The sequence below is a fragment of the Arthrobotrys flagrans genome (assembly GCF_004000055.1).
Source record: "Arthrobotrys flagrans strain CBS H-5679 chromosome Unknown unitig_0, whole genome shotgun sequence".
NCBI lineage: Eukaryota > Fungi > Ascomycota > Orbiliomycetes > Orbiliales > Orbiliaceae > Arthrobotrys > Arthrobotrys flagrans.
The window spans coordinates 4,487,916-4,503,627 of NW_027137550.1; the positions used below are offsets into that span (position 1 = coordinate 4,487,916).

Genomic DNA, 15,712 nt, shown 5'->3' on the forward strand with positions numbered 1-15,712 from the left:
ATACTATACTTAGACTGTTTCAAGGACCTGGGCTGTCACCCGGAAATTTTTGGTTAGCCTCCCAAATTGAGGCCCCGGAAGCAGGAGGTCGTGAGCCTCCCCGTCCACTCTCTTGTGAATACGTTAGTAATGGTTGCTGATTAAAGAAGAGAGAGCTTACTTACCACGTCACGATCGACAGCTCTATTGAAGAGCTTGTCGAAGTGGGCGAGGGTGTCCAGGGGAGTCCCGCCCGTTGTTGGAAGAACAGTTAATATATGATTTCATCTAGTTTGGGGTTAATGATAAATATAGAAGGAAGAAGGTTACTTACGACCCCTGAACAACCTGATAGCCTCCTCTTCGATGGCTATCCCGGATTTGAGGCGCCGGACCTTCTCTGCCAAACACCATTGCCCTATAAAATCGCGTCAATAGTTGTTGCTAGGGAGGTTTAGGGGACGAGAAAGATAATCACGGTAGACTTGGAGGTCCCGAGCAACCTCTTGGGTGAGGGCAGAGCCCTCTGGGGCCTGTTCTTAATGTCTAAGATGACATCGGGAACACCGGCTCCAACAACAGAGGCCTGGGAGGAAGAGGGAAGCTCAGGAACACGAGGCTTTCTGGAAGTCATCTTTGATGATGACTTCTTGGGGATTGGTTGGGCGGTGTTATCGAACTAGCAGAGTCTGATGATGGTGATGGTGATTGTGGGGGGTGATGAGGAGGTTTGGCTTGGAGGTGCTTGTCCAACTCGGCCTTGGAGGAAAATCTAGAGGCCATTTTGACAGAGGGGTTCTATCAACGCGCGTTGGTTAGCGCCAACGAAGTCCATTGCAGACAGATCGAAATACCTCTCGGATTGACGATCACGGGAAAGATTGGACTTTAGATTGATGATGGGACAACTCAAGAGACAAAGAGGAAGGTAGATGTGAGTAATTAGAAAAATTCTACAATTTTTACAGACGGGCATGCTGGTTTTGTGATTGAATTTACGATACAACCGTCATTTTATGATACTTGCAACGGTAGTTTAGGTATAGACGCTCTTTGGCTTCACTAGCCTCTAGGAAAATACTGGTATATTCCTAAATATATGCCCAACCGTTGGACCTATGGGGGAAGGGGGTCTACAGTTCATTCTGCCTACAGCTTGTAGAGGAGATGCATGATACCTGAGATCTATAGAATATATGAAAGGTATGATGTACCCACCACCAACCCCGCCCGGATGTGAGGAAATCGTATCAATATATTAGACTTATTTGATTCTCGTATAACCATACCTTCTCTTCCGAGATACTTCCTATTTTAGACCAGGGTGTCCCCTCATACGAGAATTTAGTATGGATATAGCAATAAAGCTTGTACCTGTATATAGTTGGAAGTTCTATCATTTCACAGTCTTGAAAGGTTAAGGATACGGATCAAACTCTAGGATGAGGGCGATGGATTCGAATTCGTAAATATTAGATTACTTCACTATCAGGTTTGAATTCTACAGGACACGTATCACGAAGATGTCTTCGTTTCCGAGGCTAAGGCAACTTAGGATGGTATTTTAAAAGCTCCTTGAGGGAGGTAAAAAGACGGTATCATTCAGAATAAAAGCGAAAAAAAAAAAACCCTCGGAATATAATCAAATACATACAAAGAGCGGAAAATAAACAAAATCAATCGCGAGCGTACATACGTGCGTGCATACATACAAAAAGCAGATATCAAACATGAAAATAAATAGAAGCAAGCCAAAAGCAAATACAAAACACGAAATACAACATCGAATATAAAATCAAATAAAGCAGATAGAATCAAGAAATCGGACGACAGCAATAACAAAGAAATGTGCCACTACTAACCTATGGATGTAAGTTAAGAAAAGTCCATGGACCTACCCTGTGGAACAAGTTAAGGGAAGTCGACGGTTCTACCCTGTGGAGTCAGTTAAGGAAAGTCCACGGTCCTACCCCGCGTTTTTTGGTGTTGAAGGAATCGCGGCCCCCTACGGAGCGTTTTTATAGAAGGTCGCCGACCCCTTCTCCTAAATTTGGGGGTAGCTTTAGGGCACCGCAATCATTCATGGAACGATGTGAAACAAGCCTTTGAGTTTCTCCACTCCCCATTCCCCGCATGGACTCTTCAGACCAGCGGAATCGGGGACCAACGCGGCCCCCGGTAGTACTTGGACTTCGGCCTGTCCATGTACCTCTGGGGAACGGGAGCGCGGATGATCCCCTCACCAACTGGTCTAGCAGCAGCAGGCGGCGGTGGGTAAGCAAACAAGTGAGGGCAGTCGGGCGTTGGGGGTGCTGACATTGGGAGTGGAGAACGAGAAGCAGGCATTTGAGGGGCAGCGGGAACGTGAGGGCCTAGACGCTGAACATATCTGAATGGTATGGTTGCGGCGGTGACCGAGGGCCCCACCGCTACCAACACAGGCTCGACGGCTTCTCGGGTGGTGTATGGCGTTAACCAGGAGAGGACCTAGGTTTTGTGTTAATATTTTTGCTCGGCGGTTTGTTTATAGAAACGCAAGACGGGAATTGACTTACCCTAATGGTCGCTCTCCTGTTTTCGTTATCGCCCCAGCAGGTAAGGCCCCAGATGATGGTAAAGGGGGGCCCCTATGATGACGGCGAGGTGGAGGAGGAGGCGGCGGACGTAGTGATGGACGAGCTATGAGAGAAGTCAGCAACCTATTGGAAGTTATATTTCTCTCTCCTAGCTAGTCCGCGAAATAGAGGAAGCAAGGAAGCCAAGGAGCTCGAAGTAATTACGTCCAAAAGGACTCCAGTCCAGAAAGGGGTGGCGCGAGGCCAATTCTCGTAAACAATTTGCTGGCTCATATTGCCAGATTCTGTGATCCAGAAAGGGTTGCTTTAGCTAAATGCAATTCTGCGTTGTGTGTGTACGGGAGGGAGGGAGAGTATGTGTGTGTGTGAAAGAGGAAGAGAGGAAGAGAGAGATTGTGTGTGTGTGTTCAGCAATAGGAAATTTTGCAACTGGAAATTCTGTAGCAACAACGGGATGCAGCAACAAAAGCTCGAAATGTCATGCAGAGTAGAATGAAGAATGGAAATAAAGGCCGCTGGATATGTTCAGATCGGGGTTGTAGCAAAGTAATATCCTGGCATAGAACGAGCACTCTATTACACTCTGCTAAACTCGCTCAAACATCTTCTCCTGGTATTACGGCACAATCTCCCCTAGTACAATAAAACAAATCCTATCAAATAACTGAATATTATTGTCTAGCCATTGTTGCCTCGCATAAGCCAGTATACGATACCAGCGTGGAACCTCTCCTCGACACAAGAAGGGTCCCCGAGACTGGAACTCAAGATTTCATTTCAGTCCTCAAAAATGTGTTGCAAGTCGTTACAAATGCATTGCATTTTCCAAACAGGCATTATTCGCTTTAGGAAAGGCATTCTTTCCTAGGCACTCGAGGATTGACTATTGAGGGGTCATATCTACGACCTATATGGAGCTACCAGGACTGACTAGCAAGCCACAGATCCAAAGGACTCCCTAACTGCTAAGGAGTATAAACATCTTGAAAGAAATCGCTGTCAGTTTGAAAGCAGCAAGATCTCGAGCTCACCATTTGGCTCAGATGCACAGTCAGGTAATGTTAAAAGTTTAGCTATACATCAGAGTCGAACCTGAGCTTACTTGGCATATTAATTTCTCGTGATAACGACCGTGGAATCCCTGCGAATACTATTTAACCTTAAAGCCCTTTTTTAAATCTCAACTATACTAATAAAGATGAGGCCCCGAGGCCCTTAAAGGACAAGGATGGCAAGCCGGTTAAGGGCTCTATCAAGCGGAGCGACTTCTTTTCAACGGGTAGCAACAGCGAAGGATATCTCAATACTACTCAGTGGTTTTATCTTGAGATGGCCTATCGTATTCGTATGATCTGGCAACAGCTTTGGCGTTATGCTGGAACCGGAAACTCCGTTAGTGATGGCAATACATCCTATTTGCACCGATGCTTCGACGATCAGGTCTCTACTATTGGAGTCGATAAAGGGAATCTTCCCGCCTGCAGTTGTGAGCGTTCTCAAAGTGAACCAGCAAAGAATCAACAAAGGGATAGTTGATATTTTGAAACAGTTGGATGCAAGAATACAAGAGAACGATGCGAACAGGGTCCTGCCAGGGAGCTTCACGATAAACAAGTAAAAGGCCTGGTGGCCGAGTTGGCCAAACCGGTGAAAGACAGCAAGAAAATTGAGAACCTGAAAGGTCAGATCGAATACTAGAGGAAGCGGCTTAAGAACTTCGACGCCATTAGGGCAGTTCTCCTGGAAGAAAAGTGGGAGTATCTCATCTAGCCTGCTGAAAACACTAAGGTTCAAGAAAAGATTAAACAGACATTCGGCGATCTCGAGTTAGCAACTCCCTGCGTAAAAATCACCATCGGTGGCCAGAATGGGCCAGCAGGGCCAATGTCCTTGGAAATCTCTTTTATACTCTCCCTTCAAGTTCATTATATCGATCTTGCTCAAATTAGAGCCAATCGCCAATTCATATTAAATATAAAAGAAAAGTGGGGTATGGGTGACATAGCAACTAGCGAGAAGCTAATATGCACTGCGACCAATGTTTACGGTGTTGAAGATACTCTCTTGACTCTGCGCTCTATAAAAACTTGGCGATACCACCAACAAGAAATTCCCGCCACATGGCACCCCCGGTCGCTTCGTTATCCCGGTTGTCAAGAAAGACAAAGACCTTCACGAAGTTATAGATGTTCACACGACCATATTCAATGGGGAACTCGATAACACAAAGTTAAAAAGTTCACATGGCAAGATAGGTTCTGTTGGTGTATACTGCGATGTGGACTTCTTTGCCGGACTTGGTGGTTTGTTCCCTGCCTACGACAGAGGTGATATCCCGTGCGTAGGCTTCATCATTAACCCTCCGGATCTCAATACCGTACAGGTGGTTTTTGATGAAATGCAGATCGAGGCGAACATCAAAAATCCCCAAAGAGCCAGGAATTCAGGTTATAACTGGTATGGGTTCAGCACTCCAGCTCAGCTGCTAATGGTTGATAAAGGGTACCCAGGATTCGAAACTATCCAAAATTTTAAAGATACAAGGGCGTTAAATCAGTCAGATTTCTTATATCCAAACATGGGAGGCAACTATCCGGTGAAAGTTCCAGGCAACTATTATACGAATAGGAGAGTCAGGACCCATGCGTACCCTCCTACCTGGAGCTAGGAGGAATTCAATCAAACTTTTAGAGAGGGAATTCTTAAGGACAATGTGGGAAAGTACAATGGTGGTTTTAAATGCATTTAAACATATTGAGTGAGGTTGATAGTACACGCGCGCGATATCCGCGACAAGACTATATTAAGTCTTTCGAGTAATTGCGCGTGATATATCGACATGACCGATGTGTCTTCTGAAATGTACCTTTTCTTTTCTATATCCCTCATTATCTCCATTTTTGCTTTCGGTTCGAATTCTAGATATCCTTTGCAAATCTTGTATACATATGAGGAGTAAAAGAACCTTGCGGCATTATGTTATATAGGCATTCGCCTTTTAATATATGTGAGGTGGACTTCTATGCTTTAGTCGTCAGGCTCTGAGTTTGTCAAAACTCGATTCATTATTTAATACTTTACAATCTTCGCAACTTTTACAATTTTACGCTGTTTCCTGAAGTTATACTCTATATGGGCTTTTGAACTTCTGGGGGTACTTTCGAATTTTAAGACCTGCTTTTAACTATATAGTATTCAAAACCTCTGAATGGCTGCTAAGTCTACTTTAAGTTGGCCTCTCCATCCTAGAAAACCGTCAGCTCCCTCTACAGTATCATTGGAGAAGGATCTAAAGCCTGTGAGGACAACGGGCATGGCCATGCAGAATACACTAAATCAATTGAGAGCATCCGTCGGAACTCGGCCAAGGCAGTTTACTCTCTTGGTATCAGCATCTTTATACGGGTCCGAGAAATCCTTCCCCAGCCCTGTGATATGGTTTGCAGTCTGATGTAACCAGAAAAATTTCTTCCAATCATGGATATACATCATTTTAATGCATCTGGATCTTCGATACTATCTGAGTCTAGGGATGCCAAGCCCCAAGCGCTCTAAAAGTCTTGATGAGGAAATCGACCAGGGTTCTCGTCGAGACTTGGCTCGATGTGGGCATCTTGTCCTTGAATGTGTTGCATCGCGGGGCGCCTCCTTCAGCGCGGCCTGCGGAAGATATTACCTTAATGAAGATGGTAATGTGGGAAATTGATGGTTTTGTTGGCGTTTATGAGAGCTTTTCGATCTTATTGGATGTATGCGAGATGAATGCATTGTCGGAATCTAGACGTGTCGACCCCGGAGGGCTGGCTGCACGACGGTGTGGTTATTTTGCCTTTGGAATCGGCTTGATCCGTCTTGTATACCAGCCCCCACAAAGATCGATGTCGTTTGTGTATAAGTATCGACCTTTCTGCCTTTGCGTCGAGGGATTTAGTTAGTATCATCAAACGGTCATTTGTAGATTACCGAACATACTTCATCTTCTATACCTACATTCGCTAGATTTCATTCCATCTTCTCGTCCCTCTCTATACCAAGATGCATAAATCGATAACAATCTTTACCCTCACTGCCGCACTTGCTGCCGCACAAGCCACTGGATTCGGACATGGAGAACACCTTTGCTATGCCGCCAACGATATTATTTCCAGGTGTTGGACCGATAAGAACGTCCCAGCCACCGCTGCACCACTCAAGGATTGTTACTGCGAGTGGACTGCCGACTTTGACAAGGACTTGATCGGTTGTTGGGAGTATATCCAGACGGCGGCCAGCTTTATCGGCCCGGTTGAGACTCCTGGGATCCCACCGTATGCCGGATACTGTGGACCGGTTACTACGCCGACGTCGGTACCTGCTAATCCTACGAGCACTTCTGTAAGTTCTTTTGTAAAGAAGATAATTTAACATGGAACTAATGGGCAAATGTAGTCTTCGGAGGCAACTTCTACGCCCGATAACACTTCAACTTACATCTCTGCTTCAAATCCAATTACTTATGTCACCTCCACTCCAACCCCCTCGACAGTTTCAGCATCTAACCCGATCACTTATATGACCGTCTCATATGTCAATCCTCACTATAATACCACTCATACGGTCAGCCATCCGGTCACATTAATCCCACCGACAGAGACTACCGTTATTCCTGAACCAACTTTGATTCCACCCACCGAAACCACTGTCATTCCTGAACCAACGCTGATCCCTCCAACTGCTACCACCGTCAGTACTCGTTCTTCTCATGTTCCAGATCAGAGTAACCCTGTTCCACCACCACCTGTTGCTACTGGTGGTGCTGGTGCGAAGGTTGGGTCTATGGCTGTATTGGCTGGCGGTGTGGTTGCCGCTATTGCTTTTGCGCTCTAAGGGAACTACCAATATGCGTTATTTCTTAATCAAGATTCCGGATTTGCGGATCTATTTGTCATGAGAGTATTTCGATGGACTGTGTGTCTTTGTAAGTGTACATAAATCATACCGTAATACATAACCCTTTTTCTGTAGCTCGGAAACTATGTTTGGTCATTTCTCTTTTCCATGTTACGCTTTGGCTCTTTAATTTTAGAGGAACGATAATATAATATAATTTTAGTTGAAGTTCCATTGCATGCATTGATGAATAATTGACATGCCCCGGCTATCTGTGTGCAAATAAATCGAAAAGGCGGTAGTTCAACTTATCGGCCGGGGACATTGCTGATTAATACAACCCCGCTTTGACCGTGATATGTAGCTGCACAGTTGGTCTGAAGAGCGTCGTACCCAGACTACTACACAGTGCGAGCAAGAAGGACCGCAGATATGGTTTATCAAATGGCACTCTATCACATGGTTTTTCTTGAATCACGATTGGGCATAGATGACACCTTGCATATTGCGTCTTTGGCTGCTGGTTGCTGACGGCAAGTGTTGTTTTTGTGGTATTTATTTTGTGGTTCAACAACATCGATGGACAGTAGCTGCTCATGAAACAATGCCCGGCCGGGATGATGCATAATGGCCACCGATGGTATCATATACTAACTTTGAAATAACAGCATGCTACGACCGGAATTGCGAATTGCCGGAACCCAGAGAATAATGTTAGGATCGCATCTATAGACACGGATATGGTACGTACCTGAACAACTTAGCTTAGGAGGGATAGCTAGTAAAAGTCACGCGTCGGATGTTTTTTTGGCTTTAGTTTGCATGATCGATATCACAAACCTTATCCCAAAGCAGGCTTTTTATCGACCGAGAGCTTTCCAAACCCTAGTCCGAGCTCCGGAAGCTTTTATTACGCCCGAAAGCCAAGAGATAGAATCCCGTGAAAAGCCAAGGCTCACGTGATACGTCCTTCGGATGTTTCTTTGGGGCCAAGTTAACTTTTTTTTGTTTTTTGGCGCCTGCTTAGTCTTGCTTAGCAAAGCTGTTGGGCACGTTAGTATGGGACCTGGGTTTGGTAATGATTATTCAAGCACTAAACTGCCAGCAAAGAGTGGAACTATTGATTATCTCATCTTCGACTAATGTATAACCAAGAAAACACTGGAATAGCGCCATTGCCTCTTATGCAGTAAAGCTAGGTGAATCCGACCGAGTAGTAACATTCAAATGGCGCTAATTGAGTGAATTGTGTCGTAATCAAGGAAAAACTATCGATATGGACCGGCGTGCCCCTGCATAAATTGGGATGCAGGGAAGAATGTCGGCATCTTCTTGGATAAGTACGTCGTTCGGTAGTCATGTTTCGAAGTTTATATAAGACCGTCGCTCGTCCCGCTATATCATTCAAACCATTCAATACATCATTACCACATCAAATCCCAAAGCTACCACTACTACCTATTCCAACCACACAAACAAAACACCTCGCATCAATCAAAATGGCAGATACCAAGAGCTTCCTCCAGGCCATCAAGGACCGTCGTACATACTACGACCTCAAGGCCGAGTCTCCAATTCCGGATTCTCGCATCGAGGAGATCGTAAAGACCGCCATCACTACTCTTCCATCTTCTTTTAATTCCCAATCTGCCAGATTGGTCCTCCTTTATGGTGACCACCACAAGAAGCTTTGGGATATCACCAAAGATTCCCTATTCGCCATTATCCCAGAAGAGCAGAGGGAGGCTACTGCAGGAAGAATTTCTGGGTTTAGAAATGCCTATGCTACTGTATGTTTTCTCCTTTATCAAGTAATGGGGAGATGATGCTAACAGAAAATAATAGATCCTCTTCTTCGAAGACCCTGCACCAATCAAAGAGCTTCAGGCCGCTTTCGCACCATATGCCGACAAGTTCCCACAGTGGTCTGAGCACACCTCTGCTATCCATCAGTTCGCCTGTAAGTGTACTTCCGATTTCTATGGAAGAAGTAAGACTAACATAGATTTCTAGTGTGGACCGCCCTAGAGGCTGAAGGATTCGGAGCCAATCTCCAACATTACAACCCAATTATCGACGATAAGGTTAAGGAGGAATGGGGTGTCGATAAGGATTACAGACTTATCGCCCAACTTGTTTTCGGAACACCAAACTCTCCACCTGGAGATAGGCCAAAGATTGTTACCTTCAAGCCTATCGAGGAGACTTTCAGAATCTTCAAATAAATGCCTTTTCTCCATTGATTGGAGAGGGGCTGGTTTTGGGATAGGACACCATTTGCAAGGCGTTTTTGTCTAGAGCTGCATTTGTTACCACTGTGCTTTAGCCATTGGGCGGTTGGTGTTTATTACGGGTTTTTATTAGGTAACTAGATGGTTCTTATAAGACCATTAGAATAGCTTTTATTCTAGAAACAAGCGAATTGGATCGGCCATAACGGTCATTAGAATCACTTACAATCTCCCTGTAATCTCAATATACTGAAGGTATACTGAGTAGAATTCATGATTATTGGTTAGTAGAACTTATATTTATTGTTCGAGCCAGACTAGCATTTAGTGGTGGTCGTTCAGAAAGTCATTTCGTATATCTATAATTACGAGCTACCATTTTGACCGTATTGCAATGCCGATAATAAGTTAACGTTCCGTGCAAGTGAAGATTGAGAAGATTTCAATATCGGAAGGTTCACGCGTGCCAAGTCGTTTAATATTGCCGATAATAATAACGACATCCCAAAAACTCTTTGGACAATGCAAAACAACAGGGCACCATAGACACGTGCGAGAATAATCCCACGTTGTAGAACCACTCACTCGAAAACAAAACCAGGTATGATTCTAGATCCTATCAATTGTCCCTCGTTGCCAAAAACCTATGTGATTAACAACACCTAACAAGCCGTTCAAGGCATCACCTTATCCACTTCCGCGTTCGGAGGTAGCCAGCAAACCCGCCTCATCCGGAGCTGAAAGAAGAGAGTTTTCTATAGATCCCTATATCATGACCACCTGTAGTTATTATTTCCCACCATGATAACTGCAATACCCGCTAGCTTTCGATCCCGCTTTATTTGGGGAGGGGTATACTGGGGTTTTCTCATCTCCTGCCCTGAAAGACCGGGAGGACAGCCATTCAATCAGCTATTGAAGTTTAAGAAGTTGGTGAAAAGAGCTGTTCCACCAAATCAGATTGTGGATAGTCAGGGCGTTCGGGTTCATAACGTTGATCGGTGATTTTGCTGCGGCACGAGGGGTTAGATGAATGTGGTCGACTTGCTTCGTAAGGGTTTGTCGACGATGGATTCTCGGTTAGACGGATGGGATGGCATGATGGTACTATACCTGGGGATGCAGTGTTCTAGTCTGAGAACACTTCGACAGTATACTCTACCTACAACTATGTAGAAACTGAGTATTCGGGGGTAATTACCCCTTTCATTAATCGGACGTCACTTCCTCGGCTCACCGTTCCTTCCTGGCTAAAAACATACCACGAGGAGGTAATTAAGCAGGCGATCAATCTGCTTACCTCGATACCGTATTGTCTATACGAGCCACCTACCAAGGCCCGGGATTCGGCGGTTCTTGTTACCGGTGACTTGGGGTATGTGGGCAGTCATGTCTGTCTTGAGCTCCTGCGCAGGGAAAGCTACGGTGGATGATGCAGTATTTCAAGTTTATGGAGGGGGCGAAGACGGCGGAGATGGTAGTTGCGTTAGAGATTTTGTGCATGTGGGGGATATTGCCCGAGGGATTGTCACGGGGTCTGAGAAATGGAGACGTACGGAAGAGACTGGGGAAAGATGTAGAGTGTATAATCTGGCTAGTGGAAAGGGGGTTTCGGTTAGACGGCTGGTGAAAGAGATTGAGAGTGAAAGTGGGTGATTGTGAAGATGGAGGAGTGTAAGAGGAGGGAAGGGGGCGTGGCGGTTTCGATTGGGGATGTGGGGAAAGTTAGAAAGGTTGGGACGGATGGCGGAGATGAGAGTTAGGGAGGTTTGTAGGGACTTTTGTAAGGATTTTGGGATTGGGGGATATGCTGGGCCTCTCGCAATGTCGTAAGTGTGATGTTGATAATTTTTCTCATGAACGAAAAAACCTGTACCTCTGATCGGCCACGGCGGAGGAAATAAGCAAGATGATATTGGTTTCTAGAACGCAAGTACAGTGTAAGAAATAAAAGTATGCCATTGTACTCTGCCTCGAGCGCCTGGGTTCAAGGATAGTTATTGCACATAATTTCAGGAACGACAAGGAGTGTATCTCCGGATTTCAAATCTCCGGCTTCGAGAGGTCTTTATATACTAATAGTTATTGGAATCCGAGTATTCCGCAGACACAAAAAAAAAAAAATTTACATTCTAGCTGAGTAAAGTCTTATTTCATAGACCAAATGCCGCTGCCAAGGTAAACTCCCTACATGCTACATATATCAAGTTTTTCTGGATATTCCTAACCAACGTGTGATACTACAGTGTCAAACTAGTCTAGATACAAGATCGATTTTAGGTCTTGGTTAGCTATTAGCTTTTGGCTTGCTAGTAGTTTTTGGCTTGCTAGAAGCAATTGCCGTTAATTTTTGTTGAGTCTCATTTGTTCCTAAGAACCCGAACTCTTTAGCTAGTGTACCCATCATGCTGATCGCAATGTCGAATGCCGTCATACCCCCTCTACAAGAGCCAGTTTCAATATGGGATACTAATCCACAGAGACTTTTAAACTTTTTGACAGGCTCCTGGGGTTCGAGGCCCAGTAATGACAACTTGCAGTGATAAATTTTTGGCGCGTGAGCGGCGGACTGAAGATGCTGCCGCAAGTGCGCAACTTTGCGAAATACTCTATAGCAAATTTGGCATTTGTTAGGGTTTGTTGGCTCTGAGATTATGATGGAAGAGCCTAAGGACTCTGGAGTTGCGTCGGAGAAAGTATCACCTGAAGCTAGTGATATGATATCGAAGTTGTCGAGTGGGACGCCCTCATTTGCAACTATTTCAAACGACTCCCCACTACTGTTAGAAGTAGGGGTTAGGACACCCCAACTCGACAGAGATAATTTTTCCATAGCGCTCTCGAGATCGGCACCTGCATCATCGTCGACTACTTCTACAGCGGTCCCGTAATGCCCTTCTAAGAGTTTTAGAGCGCCCGGCACCGTAATCAATCCCTTTGTATCTCTTTCGCAGAGCAGGCGGCTGATTTTTTCGCGGTTATAACCGCCCTTGCATGCCCCGCTTTCAAGATGGCTGGCTAATCCATGGAGCGTCCGGAACGTCCTGTGGCAGCGTTCACTGAGGCAGGGATACCGATTCGGACATTCATGAAGACGTCGAGCCTTTTTGGAGGCGAAGTCCCGGCCGCAGTCTGGACATATCTTATTTTTTTTCTTCTTTTTAGGTTTGTTTGTTTCATTAGAAGGCTGGACGCCATTGGAAGGTTCGGACACAGTATTATTGGGAGGGCCCCGCTTCTTTTTCTTCTTCTGCTTAGGAGGTTTGGGTGCGCTGGTAGACCCAGTTGGTCCTGGGTAGGAGTTGGTAGCGATAGTTTTCTTGTACTTCGGTTTATTAATTTTTTGAATTGCATTCTGAGCCCTTTCGTGCTCTTTAAGATGATTATTGAAACCCTTCTCGTCGTAATAATCTTCCTGGCAGTCGGCACAGGCGAATGGGGCAGATGGGGGGGTGCCTCGCCCCTGAGCCTTCCATATGTGCAACATAATGTGTAAATTGTACATATCGGTCTCGTTATAATATTTATCGCACATGCAGCAGTGTAGATATGGGAAGTAGTTGCCGGCCGCTGCCTCGCAGGCATGGCAAATGGGTAACTGATATGCCATTTCTGAATGTGAAGGTTGTTTTAGGTTCGAAACTAATTTCCAGCAGCTGTATAGCCTCGGAATCTTAAATTATGCATATACAACTGTCCGTCGCGGGACAGATTGACTGAGTAAATTCTACAAAGGTAAGATCTTAAAGAGGTGTCAATGAATATAACAGAGATACGAGATTTTGTGGTTTTGATTCCCGCCTGAGCTGTGTCCTTGGGAGGATATTGTTCTTCCTCTGGCAGATGACTAGTTTACCTGAACTCAGGAAGTTTACATGATCAAAGAGGGCGGGGTATATCTCTCTCATTGCATGGCCCAACTTCAGGCAACATTATATTTCTGACGTTTGCGGATGGTCCGAGAGGCTATTAATAGGTGTGTTGCAGAAGGCTAGGGGTCTTGGCATTTCTTGTGGTAAATTGGAATGGAATGTGTTGTTTTGCTGTAATTGGCCCTCCTTGCCTGGGATTGAGTCTACTAATTCCCGGGGAGCTAGCTCGGAAAGTGCGTTTGTTCTTTCGGAGTAGGCTTGGAAACGAGACCGAAAAAGTGTTCCATATCTTACCGCAGATGCGTCGAGCTGAGGGTACTCCGTAACAATGTGAATCCGGCCTGGAAGACTTCGTCAATACTCTCCAAACGATTGGCGGTTAAAAGCAGAATTCCTTAGTATTACTCTAATTTTCACAAGAACACCGAGGTCTTACAAGATGGTAGCCATTTCATACCAATGGCTCTTTGCATGTCCATGAACCAGTACGAAGCGATATTATTCTCCCCACCTATTCACCTTCTATATAGGTGGAATTTGCTGAATATCCGCGAAATTCATTCCAGAAACTCTCTAGAGCTAGTTATCGATATCTGGGGTCCCGAAGGCCTAGAACCTAACGCTGCCGCGAAACCTAGATCCAAAGTACTGGAATGAAGTAAAGTCAAGAGTCGTTGCGCCTACAAAACAAAAGCACGACGGATTCGTCTTAATCTTCAGGAGTTGACACAAATATCGAGTGTCAACCAGAGAGAAAAGTTTGTTCGGTTTAAGTGGTTGCTTTTGGTTTTTGGTTTATTTTCTGTTGGGGGGCTCCGAGTCGTTTTGCGATCAAACCTAGTAATCGATGCATACCAGACATAGTAGCGGTGTTCCATGAGGAGTAATTAGTCTGAATTAGATCTAGTTTCTTCAAGATTTCGATTGTGGAGGTTCCGGGAGGGGCCGCAGTAGCTATAAAGACAGGTGGTGTTTGCATCGATCTATGGGAGGATCTACGCTCTCGAGGAAGGCACTTAGTTGCTTCCCTGCGCAGAACTTTCGTTCGCAAGCGCCCATCATCAAACTCCAGTCATTCTGACTGTTCATTTGACCCAGATGACGAATTTCAAGGTAATGCTGAGACATCTTCAGGGGGCGAATCTTGGGGTGACTCCGAGGCTTCGGACTCTCAGGGCTCTTATGAGGATTCTGGCCGAAGGATCCGATATAGATACCGAAGGGAGGAAAATCAACTTGGGGATCCCCTGGGTAGTGGCGCCGATGAAGATCCCATCGTGAGCGATACGAATGGCACGTCGTCGGAGGTCGGAGACTCGGATTCTGAAATTGGCTTCGAGCTTGAGTTTGACCCGAGTAACTGCTTAGATGTTCAGTTTTGGCTTGGATCCTGAGAGCAATGACGGCACTGGTGACGAGTTGAAGCCTAGCCCCTCTACTGAAATAATCGGTTTATTCACTAGGTTATTCGACTAGGCATGGAATACCTGCGTAGACGAAAAGCTAGTCACACCGACAGCTTTTACCGGCCAAAATGTCAGGATTGCACAATCAATCAGGAAGTTGACTTGCATGCAAGGGTGCAATCAAACCACCCAGGAGAATTTCTATTATTGCCTTCGTTTCTATTAGCCCACGGTGGCACCCATGTATATCATTTGCTACAACTGCAAACAGCACGGGAAATTGTGCGTAAACAAAAGCCACCAGCATATTCATCCTTACCCATGCTCTAAAGCCACCCGTTGATCAACCGTCAGCCCAGATAATTCAATTACCAGGAGATTATATAACAGCTTCGACAAAAAACAACACATTCTTTGAAGCTTTCGACCCTGGCAAAAAATCCTGATCCTAACCGATCGAGCTCCCCGAAATAGCGACCCCGACTTCGAGCCGGGCAAAAAGAAAAAAGAAGAAAAAAAAAAGTGATTGTGAGTGCGGTTTGTGTGGATCGAACACACGACCTTTCGATTTATGGATTGAAGTGAAGTTTGACTTCAGTCGAATGCTCTCCCTAAGTAGATTGTTAGATGGTGTTGGCCAAATGTGTGAGAGGAGATCAGAAACTCACCAACTGAGCTAAACCCGCTACTGATGAAAGTCAGCCCCAAGATACTCGCCTAGATCACGAACTCTAGCACTATTCATCAATTTCTACTAAATTGGATCGGTAGTCGGCATT

General features: G+C 45.2%; 4 protein-coding genes across 4 annotated transcripts; 2 read left to right on the forward strand and 2 right to left on the reverse strand.

The window, feature by feature from the left end:
• Positions 1-2,121: 2,121 nt before the first annotated feature.
• DFL_004341 (uncharacterized protein) lies at positions 2,122-2,828 on the reverse strand (the record flags this gene model as incomplete). The annotated part of the gene is made up of 3 exons (XM_067633422.1): positions 2,122-2,466; positions 2,535-2,606; positions 2,760-2,828. The coding sequence occupies 3 exons, from the start codon at positions 2,826-2,828 to the stop codon at positions 2,122-2,124; spliced, it is 486 nt and encodes a 161-aa protein (XP_067491591.1).
• Positions 2,829-6,590: 3,762 nt separating this feature from the next.
• Positions 6,591-7,421, forward strand: DFL_004342 (uncharacterized protein; the record flags this gene model as incomplete). The annotated part of the gene is made up of 2 exons (XM_067633423.1): positions 6,591-6,929; positions 6,984-7,421. The coding sequence occupies 2 exons, from the start codon at positions 6,591-6,593 to the stop codon at positions 7,419-7,421; spliced, it is 777 nt and encodes a 258-aa protein (XP_067491592.1).
• Positions 7,422-8,923: 1,502 nt separating this feature from the next.
• Positions 8,924-9,649, forward strand: DFL_004343 (uncharacterized protein; the record flags this gene model as incomplete). Its single annotated transcript, XM_067633424.1, has 3 exons — positions 8,924-9,214; positions 9,270-9,384; positions 9,438-9,649. The coding sequence occupies 3 exons, from the start codon at positions 8,924-8,926 to the stop codon at positions 9,647-9,649; spliced, it is 618 nt and encodes a 205-aa protein (XP_067491593.1).
• A 2,475-nt stretch (positions 9,650-12,124) lies between these two features.
• DFL_004344 (uncharacterized protein) lies at positions 12,125-13,142 on the reverse strand (the record flags this gene model as incomplete). The annotated part of the gene is made up of 2 exons (XM_067633425.1): positions 12,125-12,264; positions 12,359-13,142. The coding sequence occupies 2 exons, from the start codon at positions 13,140-13,142 to the stop codon at positions 12,125-12,127; spliced, it is 924 nt and encodes a 307-aa protein (XP_067491594.1).
• Between the last annotated feature and the right edge of the window lie 2,570 nt (positions 13,143-15,712).